The 23741-nt window shown below is 34.0% G+C and overlaps 1 protein-coding gene and 1 non-coding gene across 2 annotated transcripts in view; both read left to right on the top strand.

Moving 5' to 3' along the window:
* Smp_036020 (hypothetical protein) overlaps nt 1–23741 on the top strand; it is a gene marked incomplete at its 3' end in the record, with an annotated part of 77210 nt that overhangs the window by 35918 nt on the left and 17551 nt on the right. The window contains exon 4 of the mRNA XM_018796458.1: nt 9591–10097. Coding sequence (XP_018651598.1) covers nt 9591–10097 — 507 coding nt within the window. The remainder of the gene's footprint in view (nt 1–9590; nt 10098–23741) is intronic.
* Smp_tRNA_01322_Gln_TTG.1.1 lies at nt 22166–22232 on the top strand. The gene has a single exon. It is a non-coding gene (tRNA).

Genomic DNA, 23741 nt, shown 5'->3' with positions numbered 1-23741 from the left:
ATCAAATCCGTGGGGTGGCAACCCACTCAGTGGGGTATCGCATAAAGGTTCTGGATCGAGACTTGGGGGTCCAGTGTTGGAATCTCTCTCGCGGGGCGAGATCGTGGAAGCTCACAGATAAGGGGTATCATAATAGAACGAAACGGCCGTGCAGTACCTCCAGGTTTTCCATGGTGATCTAGCTTCAATTGACTCACGCTTTCAACTATGAAAAATAATTTAATGAATGAATGATCAATATAATTCCAAATGTCAAAGCTGAAAAATCAGTAAACCCTACCGATGAATACCAACAGCTAAGAGATTTTTGTCTCAATCAGCTTCTATGGAATTAAATTCGATCTTTTATTATAAAGTGTCTAATAAACAATAAGCGATTATTTCTTATTTAATTATTATTATTATTAATCAACTGCTAAACCACAAGTCGCATAAACACAATCACTAATAATGTACTCAGTTTTGTTCTTCCTCATTTTTTTCGAGTCTGTTCTCACTAGACTAACTCAAATCAGTCTCATTGCTCTGTTCACCTCTTTCCTTTCCCATCCATTCATTATTTGTTTTTATCTCACTAAATTATGTTTCAAATTTTTCCTCCTAACACCCTACTCACTCTCACTTCTTTCTACACTTTTTCGACCATTCTCCCATATCTTCATCTCACGCAATGAACTATCTCGTTATCTCCTTTTGTTGTATGAGCGTGTGCACATGTGTGCGTACCTTTATAGACCTCTCCACAAATGCGAGTTTTTTCTTATGGTTCCAAGTATATAAACGTACACACACACACACTACTTAACTCATTAATATAAAAAAACTATTGTAGACTATTTGTACTGTATACGTGTTTGTGTGTACTGGAATATAAACAAATGGTAATTTTCATCTATCACTCCACTTATCTTTTCATTCTTCTTATTTAATTACTTTTCGATTGTCTTTTATTTCATCGATTTGATTATCTAGGTGAACGTGATGATGATGATGATTATTTGAGATGAAATCATTGTGTAGCCACTTAGCCTCATTGAGTACTAAAGTGTGTAATTTTTGATCGTGAGCTGGCATTTAAGAAATGTGAATTATAAGGACTCTCTACAAAACAGAATTTATGTACATTACTAAACTAGTGATAAGGCCGAATCAGTTGAGATCCTTTTGGAGTGGGGTGGCTCTTTTTATTCCTTCGCCCCATTGTTCTCAACTTCATCATGATTGACAAAAACTGAAACAGAATAAGAATTATGAAATTATCTTAAAACTAAACTAATTGAAGAAATAGGTCTTTTCTGAACAGAATATCCCACATATTTTTAAGTGCCAGATTCAGCTTTCCGATAAGTGTTTAGCTTTTTACTCTAAATGAACAGACAATGAATTGGTCGTTCAAACAAAACATCTTATCAATGCTTACTATTTGCAACCATCTACGGGACTTCTAGTAATCCTGAAAAATAGAAATCCTACTTGAAATTATAATATATAACCAGGTCGGTGGTATATAGAGGTGATTCTTATCTGTAGGTAAGCAGGGAGGTGGAGCGGTAATGACTCCAACTTCATCAACATCTAGCTTTTCAACCTTGATCACTATACTTACTTACGCCTGTTACCCCTCGTGGAGGAGCATAGGCCGCACACCAGTATTCTCTATCCAACCCTGTTCTGGGTAATCCTTTCCACTTCTTTCCAGTTAACATTCATCCTTTTCATATCTGCTTCTATTTCCCAGCGTAATGTGTTCTTTGGCCTTCCTCTTTTCCGCTTCCCTTCAGGATTCCAAGTTAGGGATTGCCTCATGATGCAGTTCGGTGATTTCCTTAAAGTATGTCCGATACACTTTTAACATCTTTCCCTAATTTCCTCTTCAACTGAAAACTGGTTTGTCCTCTCTCGCAGAAGGCTGTTGCTGATGTTGAGTATTTTGCAACTGTTTATAAATACTTCTACCTTCTTGACGATGGATGTAGTAGTTCTCCACGTTTCAGCTCCATACAGTAGGACTGTCTTGACGTTCGTATTAAAGATTCTCACTTTGAAATTAGTTGACAGTTGTTTTGAGTTGCATATGTTCTTCAATTGTAGAAGTGCTGCTATTGCTTTGCCAATCCTCGCCTTTACATCTGCATCCGATCCTCCTTGTTTATCAATGATGCTTCCCAGGTACGTTAATTTTTCCACCCATTTCAAAGTTTCGCCATTAAGTGTGACTGGGTTAGTGTTCTCCGTGTTGCATTTGAAAATCTTGCTTTTTCCTTTGTGTATGTTGAGGTCTATTGATGCAGAGGCTGCTGCTACATTTGACGTCTTCGTCTGAATTTTTTCGTGTGTATGAGATAGGAGGGCTGGGTCATCTGCGAAGTCAGAATCATCTAATTGCTTCTGAGATGTCCATTGTATTCCGTGGTTCCCCGCAGATGTCGAAATCTCCATAATTCAGTCAATCACCAGAAGAAAGAAGGTGGGGGAGAGTAAACAGCCTTGTCTGACTCAGGTCCTTACTGGAAATGCATCTGTCAGCTGTCTTCCATGCACGACTTTGCACTGTAGTTTGTCGTATGGGTTCTTGATAATGTTGACAATCTTCTGAGGAGCTCCATAGTGTCGTAGAATTTTCCATAATGCTCTCCGGTCCACACAGTCAAACAATCCTGGATCCATGAGATTCCCATCCTACAAATGCATTTCATACTTTTCTGGACAGCATCAGAACAACTCCCTGAGTGTGTGGAGCATTTTCCCCTTCGCGAGCAGAGTACAGCAGCATCTCTCCCCTACCTATCCTCTATTGTCCAGTTTGTGTCCAATAGGTTTCGCTGATCCCGAGTACTGCCAATTTGTATCTCCTCATTTCCATTGCTATTTGACTGATCTTCCCGGTCTCCCACATTGTTCGGACGTTCCATGTACCTATAAAACTTGTTGCTCTGATTGTTAGAAGGTGCATCGGCCTCATGACTTCCGAAAAATCTCGGCTTTCATCATGAGACGTCATAACTCTTCCTTCAACTCCTAGGTCAGAGTTTAAATGGTTTGAATTGTTTTTTCTGGTTAGCGTTTTTTAGCGAGTTAGTTTTCTACGGGATGGGATCGTTAACCCCATGCCCAACCTTCTCCTATACCCGGGCTTGGGACCGGCAGTCGCTCTAGAAGAGCTACAGGCGGAATTCTTGATCACTATCCCTGTCTAATATTGATATCTTTCAGATAATAAGATATTTAATTTGTGCAGTTTTGTGTAAATACTTCATACAGTGTTGAAGGTAACTTTCATCACAAATTGGCATACGTTTTATTTCTACCCTGCAAGTAAACTATAATTTTGCTCTCTGTGAAACCCTAATTTTTCGAATTCTATCCACTATAGAGTTACGACTACGCATTGATAAATTAGCACTGAACAACTCCAAAACTAATGTAGTTTGATAAGCGAAATCATTCACAATTTAAGTATTTCGGTGTTGTGTTTTATGAGTTTAGGTGCTTTAATTGTTATGTTTATCAGCATCAACAGAGCCTATTCCCTGTAGAAGTTAACCCTTTAGTTATTCTACAAGCGTTACGTCATTTCATCTTGAAGGCTTTTTTGCCACTGGTTGCTTTAATTCCTATTCAGTGTCTCATTAAGTTGACCTCTAACCTCTAAATGACCTTTTTATATAGGTTAATAGACTGGATGAATATAGATGGGTCTATTGATTGATTAACATATTTCTAAAAATCCTCTAACATTCTTAGAATTTCCTCAATCCAGAGTTTTAATCTTTTCCTAATCGAATTTGTCTCCATAGTTGTCTATATACATTGATATCAGTGATGACATATCATATAGCTTCACTGCCAACCTGTATTCATGTTGGATATATTATGTGGGTGTTCACTTTATCTGACGTAGTGTTTCTCACAGCTGATGCAATTTTTTTGTAAATTATATTAGATTTGTCCACTTTATCTATTTTGTCGTTCGGTCTGAATTAAAAAAGAATGAAATAGTCGGATTGGTTTGTAAGCAAAATTGGTCCTCAAAATGTTCCAGAATCCTTGTTCTGGTTTTCCGTGTGTTCTTCACGACAAACCATCCAGGGTAGCAAATATATCGCCATTAAGACCATCCATCTGAGCTATAAATTTTTCCCAAGATTTCAAATTTAATAACTGTACATTCTATCTACCTTATTCGTTTATTTATATATCGCTTGAACCCAATTGATTATTAATTGAATACATACCCGTTGGCATTTCTTTTCTTGTTGTATCTACATTACAGCCATCATCATACATGCATATACACTACATACATACATAAACACAGACTGGATTGAACTATACGCTTAGGTCATTCAGAATTACCATTCTTACTGACCTCATCAAGCTACTCTATCTTACATAATAATCTGAATGCAAACTAAAAATGAAAAAGAAGAGGATAGAGACTTGAATACCAGAAAACAAACGAAAGATTAATTATTTATACTTGTAAATAAATAAAACCCAGATGTTATAAGACTTATTATATTGTAAAAGGAAAACAACTCCATAGAATAGTCGGATACATCACCCTTTTTGTAAAAAAGGAGAAGAGAATTACTGAGTCCCCATTTATGATTACTCATTAGAAAATATTAATTACCATTATTTTGAAAACTAAAACACGCATTCTGTCTGTTTCATCATCAGCAGCAGCTATGTTAGTGATATGAAGGTGAGAACGATAAAGAACCAGAACTAGAGATATATAGAGAGAGGGAGAGAGAAGAGAGTGTTTTTATTCATATTTCTTGTTTACTATACCATATTTGTCTTATATAGAATGTCTATTTGTTTATTTGTTCTTTGTCTAGATTGTCTGTTTATTATCTGATGTGATGTTAGGTAAATATGGTTGTACAACATTGTTCATCAATGGTGTGATTGTAACTAAGTCCCATTTATTAGCAAACGAGATTTGTTTATTAAGAAATAATTTCCATCTGGTTCGACTTATCACATAGTGTAAATATTATAGCGTGTTTACTTATTTATTAAAGTGTACTTTACTTGATAGTCACCCTCCACCCACTCAATGTTTAGATCACTCAAATTCGTCTCCAGTTATTGATTTCATTCTTTTGTGTAAGGTTCTTTTGTAAAGGATGAAGAGTAATTACTTTAGTAGGCTAACATCATATAGTGAACCATGGAAAATTAAAAAGTTGTAGACAGGTGTTTCATTCAACTTCGTGCATACACGACTTCACACTGGTCGAACTTGAGATCCTTAGGTCTTTTAATAGGTATAACACCTGTATATCAAAAACTGATTGAATTTAAAATGTGAACTGTTGGATTTTGATCCAGTGGTCTAACGAAATTGAGCTCGTTTAATAACCTGAAGACCACATAATCGGCCCAGTTCTGGGTAGGGTAATGGGTATACACTGACTCAGAGTCCCAAGTGAAAACAAATAACAACCGTTTAGTAACCTCTGGTTTTGCATATCTGACGTTACTCGATGAAGAAAATTATACTTAGGCTATTTTAAGCTAGGTGTGGGTCAACCAGTGTAGAACCTTAAACCTCAATTATGGGATTACAGTTAAAAATAGAAATGAAGAGAAATCCCAATTGGAATTGTACTTTTAAATGAAAATAGTGATATGAAAAACAGTCATTTCGTTCTGAGTACAACGAGTTGTATCAAGTCACCTAGAAGTGATTTTTATGCTGTCAAATGATAAAATACATCAGACCTTTTAATTAATTCTGTCGTCATATAATCAGCGCAGTCCACATGATAGTATATTAGTTGTCAAAGGTAAGTAATTCTTGTACTAATAATAATGATATATACTAAGAAGGGATGCCTTAAAGAGATTCAATTATATGGTATTCTATAGCTGGATGACTTATGAAAATCATTTTATCCACGGACCGACTTCAGTATCGAGATCTTTGTAAACCTAGGAGCACTGGGTAGATATGCATGATTCTTTACCCAACTGCATTGACGACTAGTTAGGGGATTGAAAACAGGAGAACTTTGTCTAAATGAGAACAAAGCATTTTTAGACTGACGTTTTCATATTCCAACTACAGTCAATTAGTAGTATGTTGCGGGGTTATGAGTGTACAATTTTGAGGAATACCCAAACTACGAGGTAATCGTTAATCTAACACTGTTCAATTTTCAATAATTTTCAAGACGGCCACCAGTTTGTGATGAAAATCAACACCAAAGTTCACGTATTCAGTTTATAGAAAATCTTAGTCTTTAGTTAATATTCACCCTTGCTCATACATACAAATGTATATTCTCTTTTATATATATATATGGTTGTATATGATAATTTCCTTTGTAAAACAAACTCATTTATTCAATTTTCTTGTTTCCCCTTATCTCTCTCGCATGGTTGAATAAAACAATTACTAACTAGTAACAAATTGTACAAACTAGACTTTACTCATTTTTTCTGTATCAATTTAACATTCGTTTTATTTTCGTCTTTCTTCTTCTTCTTAGCTTATGGATTATATTATTGTTGCTGTTGTTTTTTGTTCATTTTTTTTGTCTTGAGAAGAATTTCCAATTATTGCATAATTATCAGTGTAATTAGGTAGGTAGGTAGGTTTGTAGGTGGATAGATTATAGAGTAAATTTATTAGATTTTCCTAGAAAGGAAAATCTTTTTTGCATTCATCCATATGAAGCTTCTTTTGCCTAAATTTGTTATTTTCATTACTATCATTGCTATCCGCAAATATACAAAAACGATGTGGAGACCTAAATTCTTTTGAGTGTTGTTTTTTTTGTTATTTAATTCATCGTCTTCTTCTTCTCCCTCAGATGATTGTCTGTTTATGTCTATGTTTTAGTCCCAAAGTTGATCCGATCGGTTTCTGCACACATTTATCTCTTTTGAACTTTGTTTGCAATTATCTTGACCAAGTCCTCCTTTTATCTGCTTCTTTTCTTTCCTTCTTTGCTCTTCGCTGCTTTTATCTCGTCTTTTCTACTCCTCTGCGCACTATCGGTCCTCTTTTCTTCTTTGGGACTATGGTTACAATTAGCAATTACGATTATTCAGGGCATACATATGTGTAAAATAAAGACTAATAATTCTCCAGTGTGGTAGTTTTTATCCATTTTATTTCGTGCTACTTAAAAGTATAATGAGTAATACTCTAAAAGGTTTATTTTACAAATTATTGTAATTAATCATGAACTCATTACGTTAAATTTTTTTACGAACATAATGTATCAGTAAACCAGTGCTATTTGGTATTACACTTATTACACTTAGTACTAAAATTCCTGTCTGAACGGCTGTGTTGAAGTTGGACTTATGAAATAATCATTTGATGTTTAAATTCAGAAATTATATCTTAACATTATACTCATTGAACAGGGTATACATTTTATTACTACATCCCTACTGAACTAACCAACATCTACTGTAGTATAAATGACATCAAATAAGTACCTTTAAAATCTTTTTTCATAGTTATCCACAATGAAATAAATTGTTTATTCTAATTTGGTTTTGGTTCACTGTTTTAGTAATTTATATTATTTTTGAAATACTGAAATCATTATAGCAAATATATTGGTGAATTCCTGAGGATATTCCCTTCTTTGATGTTCAGAACTGCAACTGTTCAGTCTGTTTTGGCATATTTGTCTTGATATTGTTGTTTTGTCACATGTTTTTAGCAAGTTTGGAAAATGGCCCTCTTGGCTAACCTTCAACCATCTAACACCTGATCATCGTGTGTGTGATATTAAGTCACTCAGATTAGTGGCTACATTGTAATTTGATCGATAGTATTTTATCAGCACTATTAGAACTAGATAAACATAACATTGGTAACTACTCAGCAATTAATCATCGTAAACTTTCAAATATGCTCTCCTAGTAAGAAAAAAGGACATTCATTCTTCTTTTCCGAATGTGAATGTTGTTTTTTCTTCATCGGTTTATTTCATAATCCACACACATGCATACCTATACATACACAAGTAAAATTAAGCGTCTTTTCCTTTTGAGCTTATTCTAAGTAAAATAATGACACTAATCTGTTAATGGACGCATTCAAAAATGAAAATTGTATTGGATCACTTGAGTTTGTTGTCCATTAACTCAAGTAAGTTGTTCGTTAGATATTAGGTGAGGCAAATTTATTTATTTATTTAAACACATAGATATTGGTACAAGGAAGCACCAGATACATATGCGTCACACAAATCAAATGAGATTTGTGTGAGGGCTATGATACTGCCCAGATGCCCAAACTGAAGCAGGTGTTTTTCTTAGGGGACCACATCCGGAGCTTTTGACCTAATTGTCTGACCCACAAGGTAGTGGAGCATCGTAAGGAGATGCAGTCCCATGGTAGCCGGTGACCAACGATTGATTCATACGCCATTTGTTCCCTCAGGATACTGGAGCGCATGTGCAGCATTGGTTTGGAATGAGGGCTTTTCAACTCCCCTAGGTGAACTATCCGTGTCCACCGATCCGGTTAAAGCACCGGACATTCGCTTTTCGTCCTCCCAATTTCGTAAACAACACCGGTGCCACGAGAAGGCAGTGTGTAGGACTTCCCTGACAGCGGCTATATACACGGGGTCATGTGAAAGCATTTGGAGAGGGAGAGCGTACTCTCCCTATTCTCGGCCGTACCAGGGCATTTGGGGCATAAGGCAAATACACTCGATTGATTCCTTTTTCTTTCCAATGCATGTAGATGGGTTTCGTCAACACTTCATTGGAGAAAACCCAATTTTCTGCTGAATTTATTGAATTAGGTCTTTCATTAGGTAAAATGGAATTGAGGATAAATTTACTGAAAGTAAAATAAAGTCAATTATTGGTGCTCTTAATCTGTTGAATATTGTAATCCTAATGTTTAACATGCTACCTCGTTTTGATACTGGAACGTTTGTTCATTCGAAATCGATCATTTAATTATTAATCTTATTTATTATGTGTAAACGTAAAGCATTCAGAAATCCCATTTAGAGATGCATCAACTGATATGTTTTAAACAAGAACTGAGAGATAAATGATTTCAATGCTGAACAAAGGTTAAAGGTTTTTGTTAAGAGAAAAGAAGGTGACTAGAAGAATAAAATATGAAACGTACGTATAATAAAGTAATTCTGATTGATTTCAATCCTAAATCAATAATAAAATGAGTTATCATCATGGACTGATGACAGCTGGAAAACGATCGAATAACTGTCCAACATTAGTCAGTCTTATCGTCCTAATTTTTGAGAGTGAATTTGGATGGATGGATTTCAACACAATGGGCTGATAGCAACGTAGTCGCTTTGATATCTAAGTGTACTGATTATAGTCTTTAACGTGTTCGTAAGTGTACACTACTGAGGTATCCCAAACTAAAATTGAACAGCTTTCTAGTATCCCTGCTTTTCAATGATCCTTCTCCAGGTGATATCAATGCTTAATGATAGCTAATATCAAACTATTATTTAAATGTTTTTCATTTACACCGAAAATTGTGATCTTCTCCCTTTTGTTACGAACTATTTATACGATTACTCATGCTTTTCTTATAAATCATATCTTTTTTTTTACAGGACCATGTTTTTTGACAAGTTTGACAGATAGAGAATTGAATCCAACCAAATCATGGGGTGATCATATTATTTTTGATTGTGATGCTGTTATGACTGGAACTGATGGTTCATTGGACAACTTAATTTATCAGTGGGAATTTATTAGTAATACTAACAATAACATAAATAATAATAATTTACGATCTGTTAAACAAGTGAGCAATAGTGGATCAGATGTATCGAATACTATTATTCATAGACAACGTCTTCTAGTTCGAACACCGTCTGTGGTTAGTACAGTTTCTCATAACAATTATGATAATGTTAATAATAAGTTTGATTTAAGTCAATTTCATGAATCACAACTACGTATTGATAAACTGACTTTAGATCATAACGGAGAATATCAATGTACTGTAAGAACAAGAATAACTACATCTGGAGGGGGAGGAGGAGGAGGAGCAACAATGAACAATTATCATCAAATCCCACCAATGATTACAAGACAATTTCGGTTGACTGTCAAATGTAAGTCTATATTTATGTATTTCTTAGAAACCTTAAACGATTTATTTAAATTAATATAAGTTGAATTTTCTGTTTTTTTAATTATAAAAGTATTTCATTGGTTAAGCAGAGATGGATAGTGGCTAGCAGTGGAATACAGGACGCGCGTTTCGTCCTATGCTTGTGAATTAAGGCTATATCGAAGCAATACGCACAGTATGCACATATGCCAATTAGAGACTGACCAGTTGCAGTCCTAACACATCGATGGGAAGATTCAAACAAACAACACTAAATGAATTTATTTCATTGGTTGTTATGAATGCAGAGTTTTTGTTGGGAAGTGAAGTAAACTGCTTTTTTTCCCTACTAGTAATATTGTTAAATATCTCCTGTAGACACTATGTAACATCCTCTGATACTAGTCACAACTAAATTCGTCTACTCGGACAAACATACACTCTGATTGAATGCAATTCAACTTAAAGGAGAGAGAGAGATGACAAAACAGACGCTCGATGAAGACTCATCTCTCATTCAAACACTCAACTAAAAACACCATCTCGACGCATACAATTACACACTTATTTACTTTTGATTACTTTTTAGTTATATCTTAGTAACTATATAATTTAAACAAATATCATAATGAACAAAAGTTTTAGTGAATTATTCTTCGTTAGATTTTGAGTTTTATCATTTACTCTTCAATCTCGTTTGTTTCTTTTAAACTATATTTGATGGATACTGTTAGTTTGCTTTCTTTTCTAATGATTTCTTCTCTTGTAATGCTTATGTGAAATAAAATAATTTTGGTTGGTACATATCAATCCCGGATTTTACATTATTTATGACTGAGTGATCAACTGTAGTCTGAAGTCTTCATCACTATTCGTTGAATCCTTCACATTTGATACACACCACAGAATGCTTTCAGATTCATGACACATAATTATATGAGTGAATTATAAGGCTACGATATGTATACAAAATTAAAACTCTTCATTTTATGCATGATATGACCATATGACGCTGCTACAATGGACTGAATATTGTATGATTGACTTAGTTATTTAGAAACATTATCTATTTATATTATAAATTAATTGAGGAGTCCCATAATAGGACGAAACGGCCGTCCAGTGCTTCCATGTTTTCCATGGTGGTATAGCTTCAACTGACTCATGATCTCAACTCTATAAAAAATTACTAAAATCTCCACAAAACCCCTTCTGATAATAATAACCAATAGTTGAAATTTTTGAAGGGTTTTAACAGATGGTATGTTGTTGTTTATTTTTTCATTCATATTTTTCAATTCATTATCAAAAAAAATGATTCAAAAAATCCATCTCTTATTTTAAAAGAAATGGATGTAAAAATAATATTCGTTATATTCGTTAAAGTAGAACAGAACGAACTGCTGCGCAGTATACTCGTGCCTTAATTGATAGACGGATATCTGGTCTTCGCCATAGGTGACGTAAGTTGGCAAAAGCCAAACGAGCTTTTGGAATCCGTGCTGAGATTTTGTCGGACACCAACCCATTAAGGCTGATCAGACTTCCAAGATAAGTGAAGTTGTCGACGCGTTCGACTACTTCACTCCCTATCCTTAGTTCAGGTGTTGACACAGGCCAGTCCTAGAGTAACAATTTACATTTAGATGGGGAGAATACTTTATTTCTTTAACACATGTACCATGAACTCGTTTAATTTGCGCTCATTCAAAAATTAATCGTTGATTGCTATAACAACAATAACAACAAAAACAAAAACGGTGGTAACAATATTGTTGAAATTAGTCATGATGTATACAATAATTTTAAATTAGAATACCATACAATTAAGAGAGATTAAATTAAACAATCGAATAACCAAAGAATAATACAGGTGGAAAAAAACAGAATATTTCCTATATGTAACTGACATAAGACCCTTTAGAAGAATGGTTTGTTCATATAAGAAAACTGAATATTCTAAACTAAACGATTAAACTGTTTCAGTCAGTCAGCTACAACGTAGGACCAGGCACATTTATGCATCGGTCCAAGTTGCCATACCTCGTTAGCACAACAAGATCAATACCGGATTCATAGAAATAGTTAATTTAGATTAAACTGTTTATCAGATATGGAATGTATAATCTTTGTTTAAAATATAAGTTATTCACTATAAGATTTTTTATTTGAAGTAATGACTTCATTTTGTAACAGTATGTTTCCAATAAATATGTCAATCTAAGCATTGGTTCTTGATCCCAATATTCTGTCACCAGTGCAGATCACTCTCCCTACTCACCAGATCTATTCACCTACATGAAATTTCTCAGAATGTAAAATAGTCATACGTGCCTAGCATTTTGAGAATGTGAAGATGACAAGTGAAACAATAATGTAACTAAAGAACTTAACTTCGATGAATGTTTTACATAGTGAAGGTGAGAACCGAGCAAGTATAATACTTCAAAATGAAAAGTATTTTGAACAAGATAAAAGTGACATACCTTGAATTTCATAAAATTAGGCTTCTATGTTCTCAGTTCAACTGTTGATAGGACAAATAAGTATACATGTGTATATATCGCAAGTGAGAATACCTAATTTGTAATATCATCTGAGTATTCATTTGGCAGACGTTCAGATTCATTGTTATCCTAATCATGAATCTTGTTTACAAAATGTTGCTACAACAAATTTGTTTCCTATTGATGATTTAAACATTATAATCAGTGTATATAATTAAAAAAAAAACCAAGTTCTAAACAATACAATATTTATTTATCAACCGTATTCACTCTAAACTGATCTCATTTTTGGAAATTCCCCTCCCAAAAAAAATCAAGTTGAACAATTATTTTAATCATCCTGCATGATTGTTCAATAGTTAATGTACATAATCAATAGGTGATTATTCGATTTAGAGTTCAATCATCAGAAATTTCCTTATTCTTTATTTTTTGTGAATTTGATAGAGTATTTATTAAATTATATAAAAGTATAAATTCACTTGGTATTGTTTGTTTGAATCTTCCCATTGATGTTTTTAGGACTGCAACTGGTCAGTCTCTAATTGGCATATGTGCATACTGTGCGTATTGCCTCAATATAGCCTTAATTCACAAGCATGGTAAGCAGAGATGGATAGTGGCTAGCAGTGGATTCCAGTTTGACGCGCGTTTCGTCCTATTTGGGACTCGTCAGCTGTATGTACCTGCATCTCAGAGTTGATGTTCACTCTGGAACTCGAACCCATTACTTTTCGCTTCAAACGCCATCGCGTTATCCACTCGGTCACTGAGTCCTGATAGCCACTTGCTTGTGTTCCTCTCTTTGTTTATGTTACTTTATATTCCCTTGCACACACACTCACATCCAGATACTTATAAATGAGAATTCATTTATTTACATGTATATATTATTATGATTATCAATCTTTCTTTTCCCCCCAATACCTAATGATTGCTCGATTCAGCTTTTTAGAAAAGAATCATTCAGGAGCATAGCTTATCAGATAAGATATATATATCCTTTATAAATCTTATATTAATGTATTAGTTTTATTATAGTGTTATTATACATATGTTCATGTATGACTTTATACAAGTTATATTCATTGATATATCTATTCTTTCTTTCTTTATTCTACTGATATATCTATATTATCACCATTATACCATTCACCTATCTACCTATTCATATACATGCTTACTTACATATTTATTTACCAATCTAATTCATCATTAACATTATTCATAAATCTATTATGATTAGTTATATTACTTTTAATATAGATGTTGATAGGAAATAAAAGAGAGAAAGAGAGAGAGAATGTTATGATGATATGGATACTTTTTGCTCATACTCTCAATATTATCATTGTTATTATGGCTTTTTGTAGGATTGTATAATTTCAAAATATATACATGATAGTAATCTTATAACTTGTCCTAGTGATTATTTTAATGAATATATATCTACGGAAATGTATTCATAAATAATCTCTTACATAATATGTATGGTACAATGAATACCTCATGCCCAAATATGCATTTATTTCCTACCAAACTTAAACTCAATCGAACTAATACTACTCATTACATCTGGTACAGTAGGTAAAAAAAAAGTTTTTTCTTTATTTTTTAAATGATAACATATAAGTAGTAAATATGTAAACTCTGAATAAATACTGGAATCCATGCTGGTAAGCATATAGTATGCACCATTGAGGTTCATTACAAAATGATGAATGTTTTTATGCATGAATAAATCTTTAGACTTCAGTAAAGAAGAAATACAATAAAGAAAGATCAATCTATTGTATATGATTTTTAAAATGTTCTATAATCCGTCATTTCACTTAAACTACTGGGAGTTTTGGCTCGCTAGGTTATGTATAAGTGACATTGAAAAAATATTGAACTACTGAACCATTAAGAAGTATTTCCGCCATCAGACAATTAATACTGACATTCAAAAGTACATACTCAGAGTAATAAACTTCTTTTTCCCTACTATATAAGTGAACAACAGAATAAAAGTAAAGAAATAGATGCGTTTTCTATATTTCGGTTGATTAATTTATTTTAAGTGAAAAAATGGGGAAATAAATAAAATAAGAATTTCATTTAGATCACAAACAGCTCGAAGCTAGATGACCATCGACAACCTGGAAGCATTCTTAACTTCAAGACCACTGAGCCGAGTCTAACTTAAACCAGTCCTTGATAGTGAGTGACCATCTTTCATTTTCTTCGGTAGGTATCTTCATCACTGTCGACATAGTTTAGTTCCATTGGGTACGGCTTCTCATTCGAACTCTTGAAATCACCCCTCAAAAGTAGTCACTAGAAATCACACAATAATTGTCAGTATGCGGTAACGGAGATGGTTGAATTTCGTTGTAATCAAGAATTAATGCATACCTACTGCTCATTTATATGTGGCATTCTATTTTTGACGAGAGTTTGATTTTATATTGGTTAGGTAGGTTTCTTAAAAAAAAAACTAAATAAGTATTAACAATAGAATAACGATATATGCTATGTTTGAAGCGATTACGAGTTCACCTAGTCTGCAAACGGAACAACGATTACACATGTATAGAAAATTGAAAGATAGTGGCTTAATGATTTTTTTCTTTTAGAAATGCCTTACTATTATCATCTGTTTAACGGTTTCTGTTTTTATATTTAAGTAACCTTTTTCTTGGTGCTTTCCCTACCTTTTTCGTAGTGTATGTAGCCGTAGTAGTCACCCCTGTAATCTTCACTATCAACAACAGCTATAGTGTTGTCCAAACACAGTGTAATTGATTGAGCAAATATTTATCATCTAATATTGCTGGGTTGTTTTTACAAATTGATACTTCATATGCATGCATAGTTGTTCAGCTGTTTTGTTTTCCCTACTACTTATTTACCCCCCTAGTTTCATTCTTACTTCCTTACCTGTTTAACTACTATGCAGCTAGTTCATCAGTCAGTTAGTCATGATAGTTACTATATTACTTGTTACTCACATACATTATTGAACTATATTCATAAATGAAGCGTATTTAGCGTCTGTCAGATATGACAGCTTCCAAATTACATTTATATGTATACATGTAATTTTTGTATTAGACTTTATTCACTCTTACAAACGAAGTTACATACAATGCAATGTGATAATTAAACAAACTTCTATCATTTATGTATTTTGGGATAAATCTTTATCGGATCCCAAATTTCCCCCCTCTCTCTGTCTTACATGTTAGCCTACTTTTTATAATGTCTACATATATGTGTGCATATCTATTTTTGTACATGTAAATGTGCGCATAACTCGGATATATTTAAGTAATTGACAATGTTGATCTAACAATACGATTGGTCTGTTGTTCCTTCATTTAATTTATTTATGTGGATAGTGAGTTTTTCATTTAGTTGATCTCATGATTTTAGTTTAATAAAGAAAACAGACGAAAGCTGGTAGATAATAAATTTTTGATGAAGTTCAAACAATATAAGATACAAATTCATTTAGTATTGTTTGTTTGGATCTTCCCATTGATGTGTTAGGACTGCAATTAGTCAGTCTCTAATTGGCATATGTGCATACTGTGTGTATTGCGTCGATATAGCTTTAATTCACTAGCATTGTAAGCAAAGATGGATAGTAGTTGAGTGGATAACGCGATGGTGTTTGAAGCGAAAGGTACAGGGTTCGAGTTCCAGAGTGAACATGAACTCTGAGATACAGGTACATCCAGGTGACGAGTCCCAAATAGGACGAAATGCGCGTCCTGGATTCTACTGCTAGCCACTATCCATCTTTGCTTACAGTATATAATACAATTTTCTATAATGAAATTTGTTCCACTTGTATTGTAAATGTATTTAGATTATTTTTTTCAAAATGAACGAAAAAGGTAGTGAATAGTGAAGTTATTCGCTTAATTCATAAGTAGAATTCTGTTGGTTATTAGTTTAATATGGTATATAATTGATGATAAAACCTATCAGACACATACATTCAAAGAAGTGATAAATTTCTAGGCTAATGGTATTATTCAATATGTCTTTGGGATTTATATCATATGAGCCATATACCCACTTGCAACCTGGCTTGCTGGGTCTATTGTCAGTAGTCACTGTCATATCTATACAGAATTCATGAAATCACTCTTTGCAGCCGTCACATTGGATACCACAGGCGATAGCGAATTGGCAGTCATGGGTTTTTAGTGACCATGATAAAGTATTAGTTATGAACAAAATAATTAACCGAAATGGCAAAAAAATAACCATGCGAACGTGCAAAATAAATAATTAAAAGTAACTACCTCTCTATCTAATGAAGACCGATGGTTGGTAATAATATTCATATTGACAGTAAAACATAAAAATTAACGAATGATTTAAACACATTTCATAATTCAACTAGTAAACAGTATCCAATTAGTTATTTACAAAAGGAGTGTTGACGACGCTGGCTATATGCCTATTTTCAACTTCAATAATTCCAGAAACATTACGACTATTACTTTTACTGGAATTCAGCTTTCCATTAAACACTGATTCCAATTGGAAAACTGATGATTATTGGAGGGAAAGAGGCCAGTACTTGTGCATCCTCAAACTTTTAACAATATCAAATCATGGCCAATAAAAAGGAGCGTAACGTTATTTTAGCTTTAGAACGTCAACATAGGGAGGTGAATAGAAGAGGATTTGAAATAATAATGGTAACCATGGTAGTCGAAAAAAGACTAAACGAATACGGTTTGAAAATAATGACTGTATTTTTAAATTAAATGGAGGTGCAACATTAATTTAAATTCCGCAAGAAAATATTAAATAAGTACGTCTATACCACTGTTATCTATAAAATTTATGCATTTGCCATGAGAAATATAAAGGATTAATAGAATAAGAAATTTGTTGAGAATCAAAATCTAGACGAGTAACTTCATGAAATCAACGACATACAACAGTACTATGTATGTTTTTTATTTTTCATCCGTATAAATGAATTGAGAATTCTCACAGCTGAAATCACGAGTCGATCTAAGCTAGACTACTATTGGAAACCTGAACGACCATCTCGTCTTATTATGTGACTTCTCAGGAGCGTGCACCCACAATCCTGCAAGTGCGACTCGGACCTAATACATTCAGTCTTGCGCACAAATGCTTAACCTCTAGACCACTAATCCAGCATTCAACGGTGTTAATGTCTAACTTCAATCGATTCATGATCTTGTGAAACCCTTCATCCATTGTCTTCGGAGGATAACTGTCTCACACCGGACGCGGATTGGACTCCACGGGTTCGCTGCTCTTCATTAGAACTTGAGGAGTTACATCTTGAATCCAGACATAATTCAGCACATGATTGTTATCAGTATAGGAATTCGCTCACATTGGAGGCCGACTCACTTGTCTAGAGGTTAAGACCGAACGTCCTGGGTTCGAGTCCCACTTTCAGGATCGTGGGTGCGCGCTGATGAGGAGTCACATAATAGGACGAGACGGTCGTCCAGTGCTTCCAGGTTTCCAACAGTGATCTAACTTTGGTGAACTCGTGTATTTAACTGTGAAAATAATACAATCTCTACAAATCCCTATACTAAATTGTAAATTATTATTATTATTAAATATTACATGAAGACAAATAATCCAAGAAGCCAGGTCAAATTAGACACGTAGCAAGACTACTGATGGTAAAATAAATTTGAATAACTTTTCTAAATATATATGTGCATGTATGTGTGAATGTAGTTTTAAGACAGTATGTCATACGATAGAAAAAATGTGAATCACTTACTTAACTTTTCCTTATTCGTTCGCTCGCTTACTCCCTCTCCTAATAAAGTGTAATGTTTCGTTACGTTTCTACCTCCTGGTGCTTTCTTTCTATCAATTGTATGAATTTTCATTTTGTGAAAGTGCCAAACTTGTCAAACATGTCTTTGTCTTGATTCACTCTCTCTCTCTCCCTCTCACACACACTCCCACTAACTTTTGGTTTTGATAGTGTGGCAATTTTTTGAATGAGTTTCACTAGATTATGTGATGTGTACACAGTTGAATGTGTACGTTATTATATTAACACTTAGTAAATGCTGTCTTGATGGCAACTCTCCCCTTTTCTCTTGATGTCTGTCATTGTCCCACCATCCCTGTTTGTTAGTTCATTTTCATTCTTGAAACTAAAACAACGATGGTAAAATCGAAAGTATTGTGTTTGTACTTGCACTTGTGTGTGTGTATGTTGGTTTTTTGATTATCTAAGACACTAAAAGTTGTGAAACAGTTGGAAATATGTCAGTTTAATTCATGTAAGACTCAATTCATAGTTTATTTAATTTGTAGACTAAATGAATAATAAAATGTCTGATTTACACTGGTTACTTCTGGTTCTTTTTAAAGTTTAAATAGAGTATATTTAACTTATACATAATACGACTGACTACCTAATTACTACTACTTATCATGAACTAACATTTTTTCATAGTTGAAATCATGAGTCAATTGAAGGTAGACCACCATGGAAAACTTGGAAGCACTGGACGGCCGTTTCGTCTTATTATGGGACTCCTCAGCAGTGCGCGAGACTGGTAGGCACTAGGTTCGAATCTCGCGAGTGCGGGATGGTGGACTAATGATTTCAACTATGAAAATACTGAAATCTCGACAAAACCCCTTTTGATCTATAACATTTTTGAACACAAATGTTAGAAACTAGTAGAAATATTAACAAGGGTTAATAAGTAGAAATATCAACAAGGGTTAATAAAGAAAGTTGCGACCTCTTAAGCATTTAATCAATAATACGGATATATATATATATATATATAGTATGGAGCTCCTTATCAGTATCACGACGATCATCCAATAGGTGAAGATCCTTGATCCAATCCCTAAGGAGTTTAAGGGTGCACCCTGAAGAGAAGTATCACCTAGGACGAAATAGCAGTCCATTCATTTACGGTACCTCAGTTTAGGTCATTCTACGATGAAAACTATGTAGGACTTAAGTAAATCTCCATAAAAATCCATTCATCAACTTTTAATTGTATTGAGTTCCTCGTGAATTTAATAAGCGATTTAGGTGAAAATTATTTTAATAAAGGTTATGAACTGTACAAATATAAACTATAAACATAGTGATAGATCATTTGATCTAATGATGGTCTTATAGTGAATAATATTGGTCAGGAACCAGTTTGACCCGCTATTTTCTTTTTTTAATTGACCAAATGACATTCTGCTTTTTGGGCACTAGTTGATAAGTTTTGAAAGTCTTGATAACTAACTTGTTTGAAGCTTGTATCAGTTATATTGTTTACTCGCTGGATGATAACAGTCTCATGACTAGTTGGTTTAGCTAAGAAAATTTGATATTACCGAAATAACTAATTTTTAAATTAGAATGTTTGTCTACGATTTCTACCCGAAAACTAAAATTCCATAAGAATACAGTCTTCGATTGATGGGAGATTTATTTTGTTTGGCACCAATATCTTAGAGCAACTTGGAAGACAGTATGTCAGAGCCGAAAAGCCATGAACTAATCATACTCTCATGAATACCAGTCTTCACATCTAGATGATGTATTGTCTCGTTCCAATTTGTTGACAATTCATTTATCAATTACAGGTTTATGTAATCGACTTTGAGCTATATTATTTGTGTAATGTTTGTTGATACTTCCACCTAGCTACCCAAAATATGTAGGACAAAATTTGATTATATTATCTATTAATTGATAGCTTTATGGCTTAACCACTTAAGTGAACTATCATATATTTAGCAACTAAAGTGATCATTAATTAAAAATCAAATGTAAAAATCTATTTCTGTCATGTTTGACGCAGTTACATTTAACTGACTGATTGATTGACTAACCAAGTGAAACAATTTACCATATGATATATGATAGTGAGTCTTTTTGAATGACTACACTTTCATTTATACCAAACAGTAACTAGTTAGTTTTAGTTCACCGGTTTACCAAATGGATGGATAACATCAATCTATGATGTTATTAGATAATAGTGTTTTAGAGAATAATAATTTACTCTTAGGTTTAGCAAATAATTAGTAAGAAATTCAGAAAATGTTGTACTATTGCAGATTGCTAATTCTTATTCCATAAGATCAGTTCTCTAAGTATCCTACACAATATAGTCAGTCTAAATGGAATGCCTTTAGGTGCGGTAAGTTCATAGTCTATTCTACTTTGAACCTTGATCATTTTTAAACCTTTATTAATTCAGTGCCCTATGTTTTGTTCTGCACTATTTGTGTTCCACATTATTAACTATTTATTTTATACAATCTTTTAAATTAACATACTTACTTACGCCTGTTACCCCTCGTGGAGGAGCATAGGTCGCCCAACAGCATTCTCCATCCAACTCTGTCCTGGATAATCTTTTCCAGTTCTTTCCAGTTAACATTCATCCTTTTCATATCTGCTTCTATTTCTCGGCGTAATGTGTTCTTTGGTCTTCCTCTTTTCCGCTTCCCTTACGGATTCCAAGTTAGGGCTTGCCTCATGATGCAGTTCGGTGATTTCCTTAATGTATGTCCTATCCACTTCCAACATATTTAACAAAATTTAATTATCACTATTATTGTTTCATACACTTATTATTTTGAAAAAATAAGTGTATATTTATGATGGCATAGTTTTGGTCAATGAATTCATTGAAAACATCATTTTTCGGTGAACCAATCTTATTCATTTTAGTATTGGTTGTTTCAGTCTTTCCATTGATGTTTAGGACTGTAATTGATTAGTCTCTTATTGGTATATGTGCATCCTGTGCGAATCGCCTCGATATTGCCTTAATTCACAAACATTATAAGTAAAGATGGATGGTGGCTGGTAGTGGAATCCAGAACTCACGTTTCGTCCTATTTGGGACTGTACCTGCATCTCAGAGTTGATGTTCACTCTGGGGCTCAAACCCAATACCGTTCGCTTCAAACAGTCTTATTTTATTTATCAATGAGTATATTTCATCTGTTTTAAATAATCGAAATTTGAATAAATCTCAATGAGTTATTCCAAATATTTTCATCTTATCAAACTTAATTTTTATCATCAGATGCACTTAGGCGACCATGTATTTCTCATTTTAGTTTAAAGCATTTCATTAGTGTATACTTACAAAGTTGTACTCAGAAAGAACGATTTAAAAATGGTTAACATGATATTATGTTAAGTAATATAAACAAGAATCGGTTTAGCAAAGATAGATAGTGGCTGGTAGTGGAATCCAGTTTGACGCGCGTCTCGTCTTATTTGGGACTCGTCAGATGGATATACCTACCTCTCAGAGTTGATGTTCACTCTGGGACTCGAACCCATTACCTTTCACTTCAAACGCCATCGCGTTATCCACTCAACTACTATCCATCTTTGTATACAATGCTTGTGAATGAAGGCTATATCGATGCAATACGCAGAGTATGCACATATGCCAATTAGAGACTGACCAGTTGCAGTCCTAACACATTAATGGGAAGATTCAAACAAGCAATACCAAGTGAATTTAAACCTCACCCCATTGCACAAGCAAGTGGCTATCACGACTCAGTAGCTGAAAGGATAACGCGATGGCGTTTGAAGCGAAAGGTACTGGGTTCGAGTCCCAGAGTGAACATCAACTGTGAGATGTGGCAGGTGCATCCAGCTGACGAGTCCCAAATGGGACGAAACACGTGTCAAACTGGGTTCTACTGCTAGCCACTATCCATCTTTGCCTACAATACTAAATGAATTTAAGAATCGGTTTAATTTTTTAAAAAAACTGTGAAGATTATAGTATTTTCACTGTTGAAATCACGCCCAGATTTTCGATGGTTGTCTAGCTAAGATCACTTCGTGATTTCAACAGTAGAAAAAAAATTGTTGATTACCAAATGAAATTATGAAGAAACAATGAGCAAGAGGCATATACATACACAACACATATGCCCCCCACACACACAGAAACACGAGTAAAAGTGACAGTTTCTTTTCCTCCTTTTTTAATGTTCTTTTTTTTGAAAACTCATTGACATTTTGACATAAGAATGACAGGGGCATGTACAATAGAATAGAAATAAATAAAATTAGATAAATTTCAAATGATGATTATGTATGTGTCGATGACAGGGAAAAGGGTACTATTGAGGAAAATAGCTATTTCTCAAGGAAAATGAAATTTTAAAAACTACCCGTTTTTGCTTCGTATTTTTTTGCTATTTCTTTATGTCAGTCAGTCAGTGTATCATGTGATGTATATACATATGTATATTCATCTACACGCATTTACTTATCTTGCTTAGATATAACTTTCGTTAGTTAGTTGATCAACAAAACGATTTTCTTTTTGGTAATCTTTTTTTTTTCATTCTTGTTGATATATTTAGAACACTTGGCGTTAACAAACAAGGCTTTTCCCAAGTCGTTTTTTTTCATATACATTATTCATCTTGCTATTTTCCACACACACACACTCTCCCCCCCCCATCTATTTCATTACTTCTTTCTATCCACAATGTTTTACTGACAGGAAAATTTTTGAGATGATATCTTGGAGACATTTCTGTTTTTCGTATGTTTCACTTGAGATAGTTTGTAAGTGTGTCGTTTCAAGTGCGTATGTATGGTTATATCAAGTGGCGTGTAGTAAACGGTTAAATTCAATCTTAAATCTGACAAGTATTAATCCATGTATGTTGTTAGTTGATTTATTACGTAATTTACTATGCTTTTGGTTTCGTCATACTATTTCTCTCTCTCTCTCTTGTATATACACACACACTAATGCAGCACTTCCAAATTGTTGTAGAATTACAAGATTTTGTAGTTGAATTCATGAGTCAATTGAAGCTAGACCACCATGGAAAACTTGGAAGCACTGGACGGCTGTCCACCATTGTCTTCAATGAGTTACTAACTGACAGGTTGCTCAATTTCGTGGATTGGTTGAAGTTAGACATTAACACTGTTGGATGCCTGATCAGTGGTCTAGAGGTTAAGCGCTCTCGCCTAAGACTGATAGGTCATGGATTCGAATCTCGCTTACGGGATCGTAGGTGCGCACTGCCAAGGAGTCTCACAATCGGACGAAGCGGACGTCCAGTGCTTCCAGGTTTTCCATGGTGGTCTAGCTTCAATTGAC

This window comes from Schistosoma mansoni, chromosome 4 (genome assembly GCF_000237925.1).
Source record: "Schistosoma mansoni strain Puerto Rico chromosome 4, complete genome".
Lineage (NCBI taxonomy): Eukaryota > Metazoa > Platyhelminthes > Trematoda > Strigeidida > Schistosomatidae > Schistosoma > Schistosoma mansoni.
The sequence above is the reverse complement of the archived record's forward strand: the minus strand, read 5'-3'. Positions and strand labels throughout refer to the sequence as shown.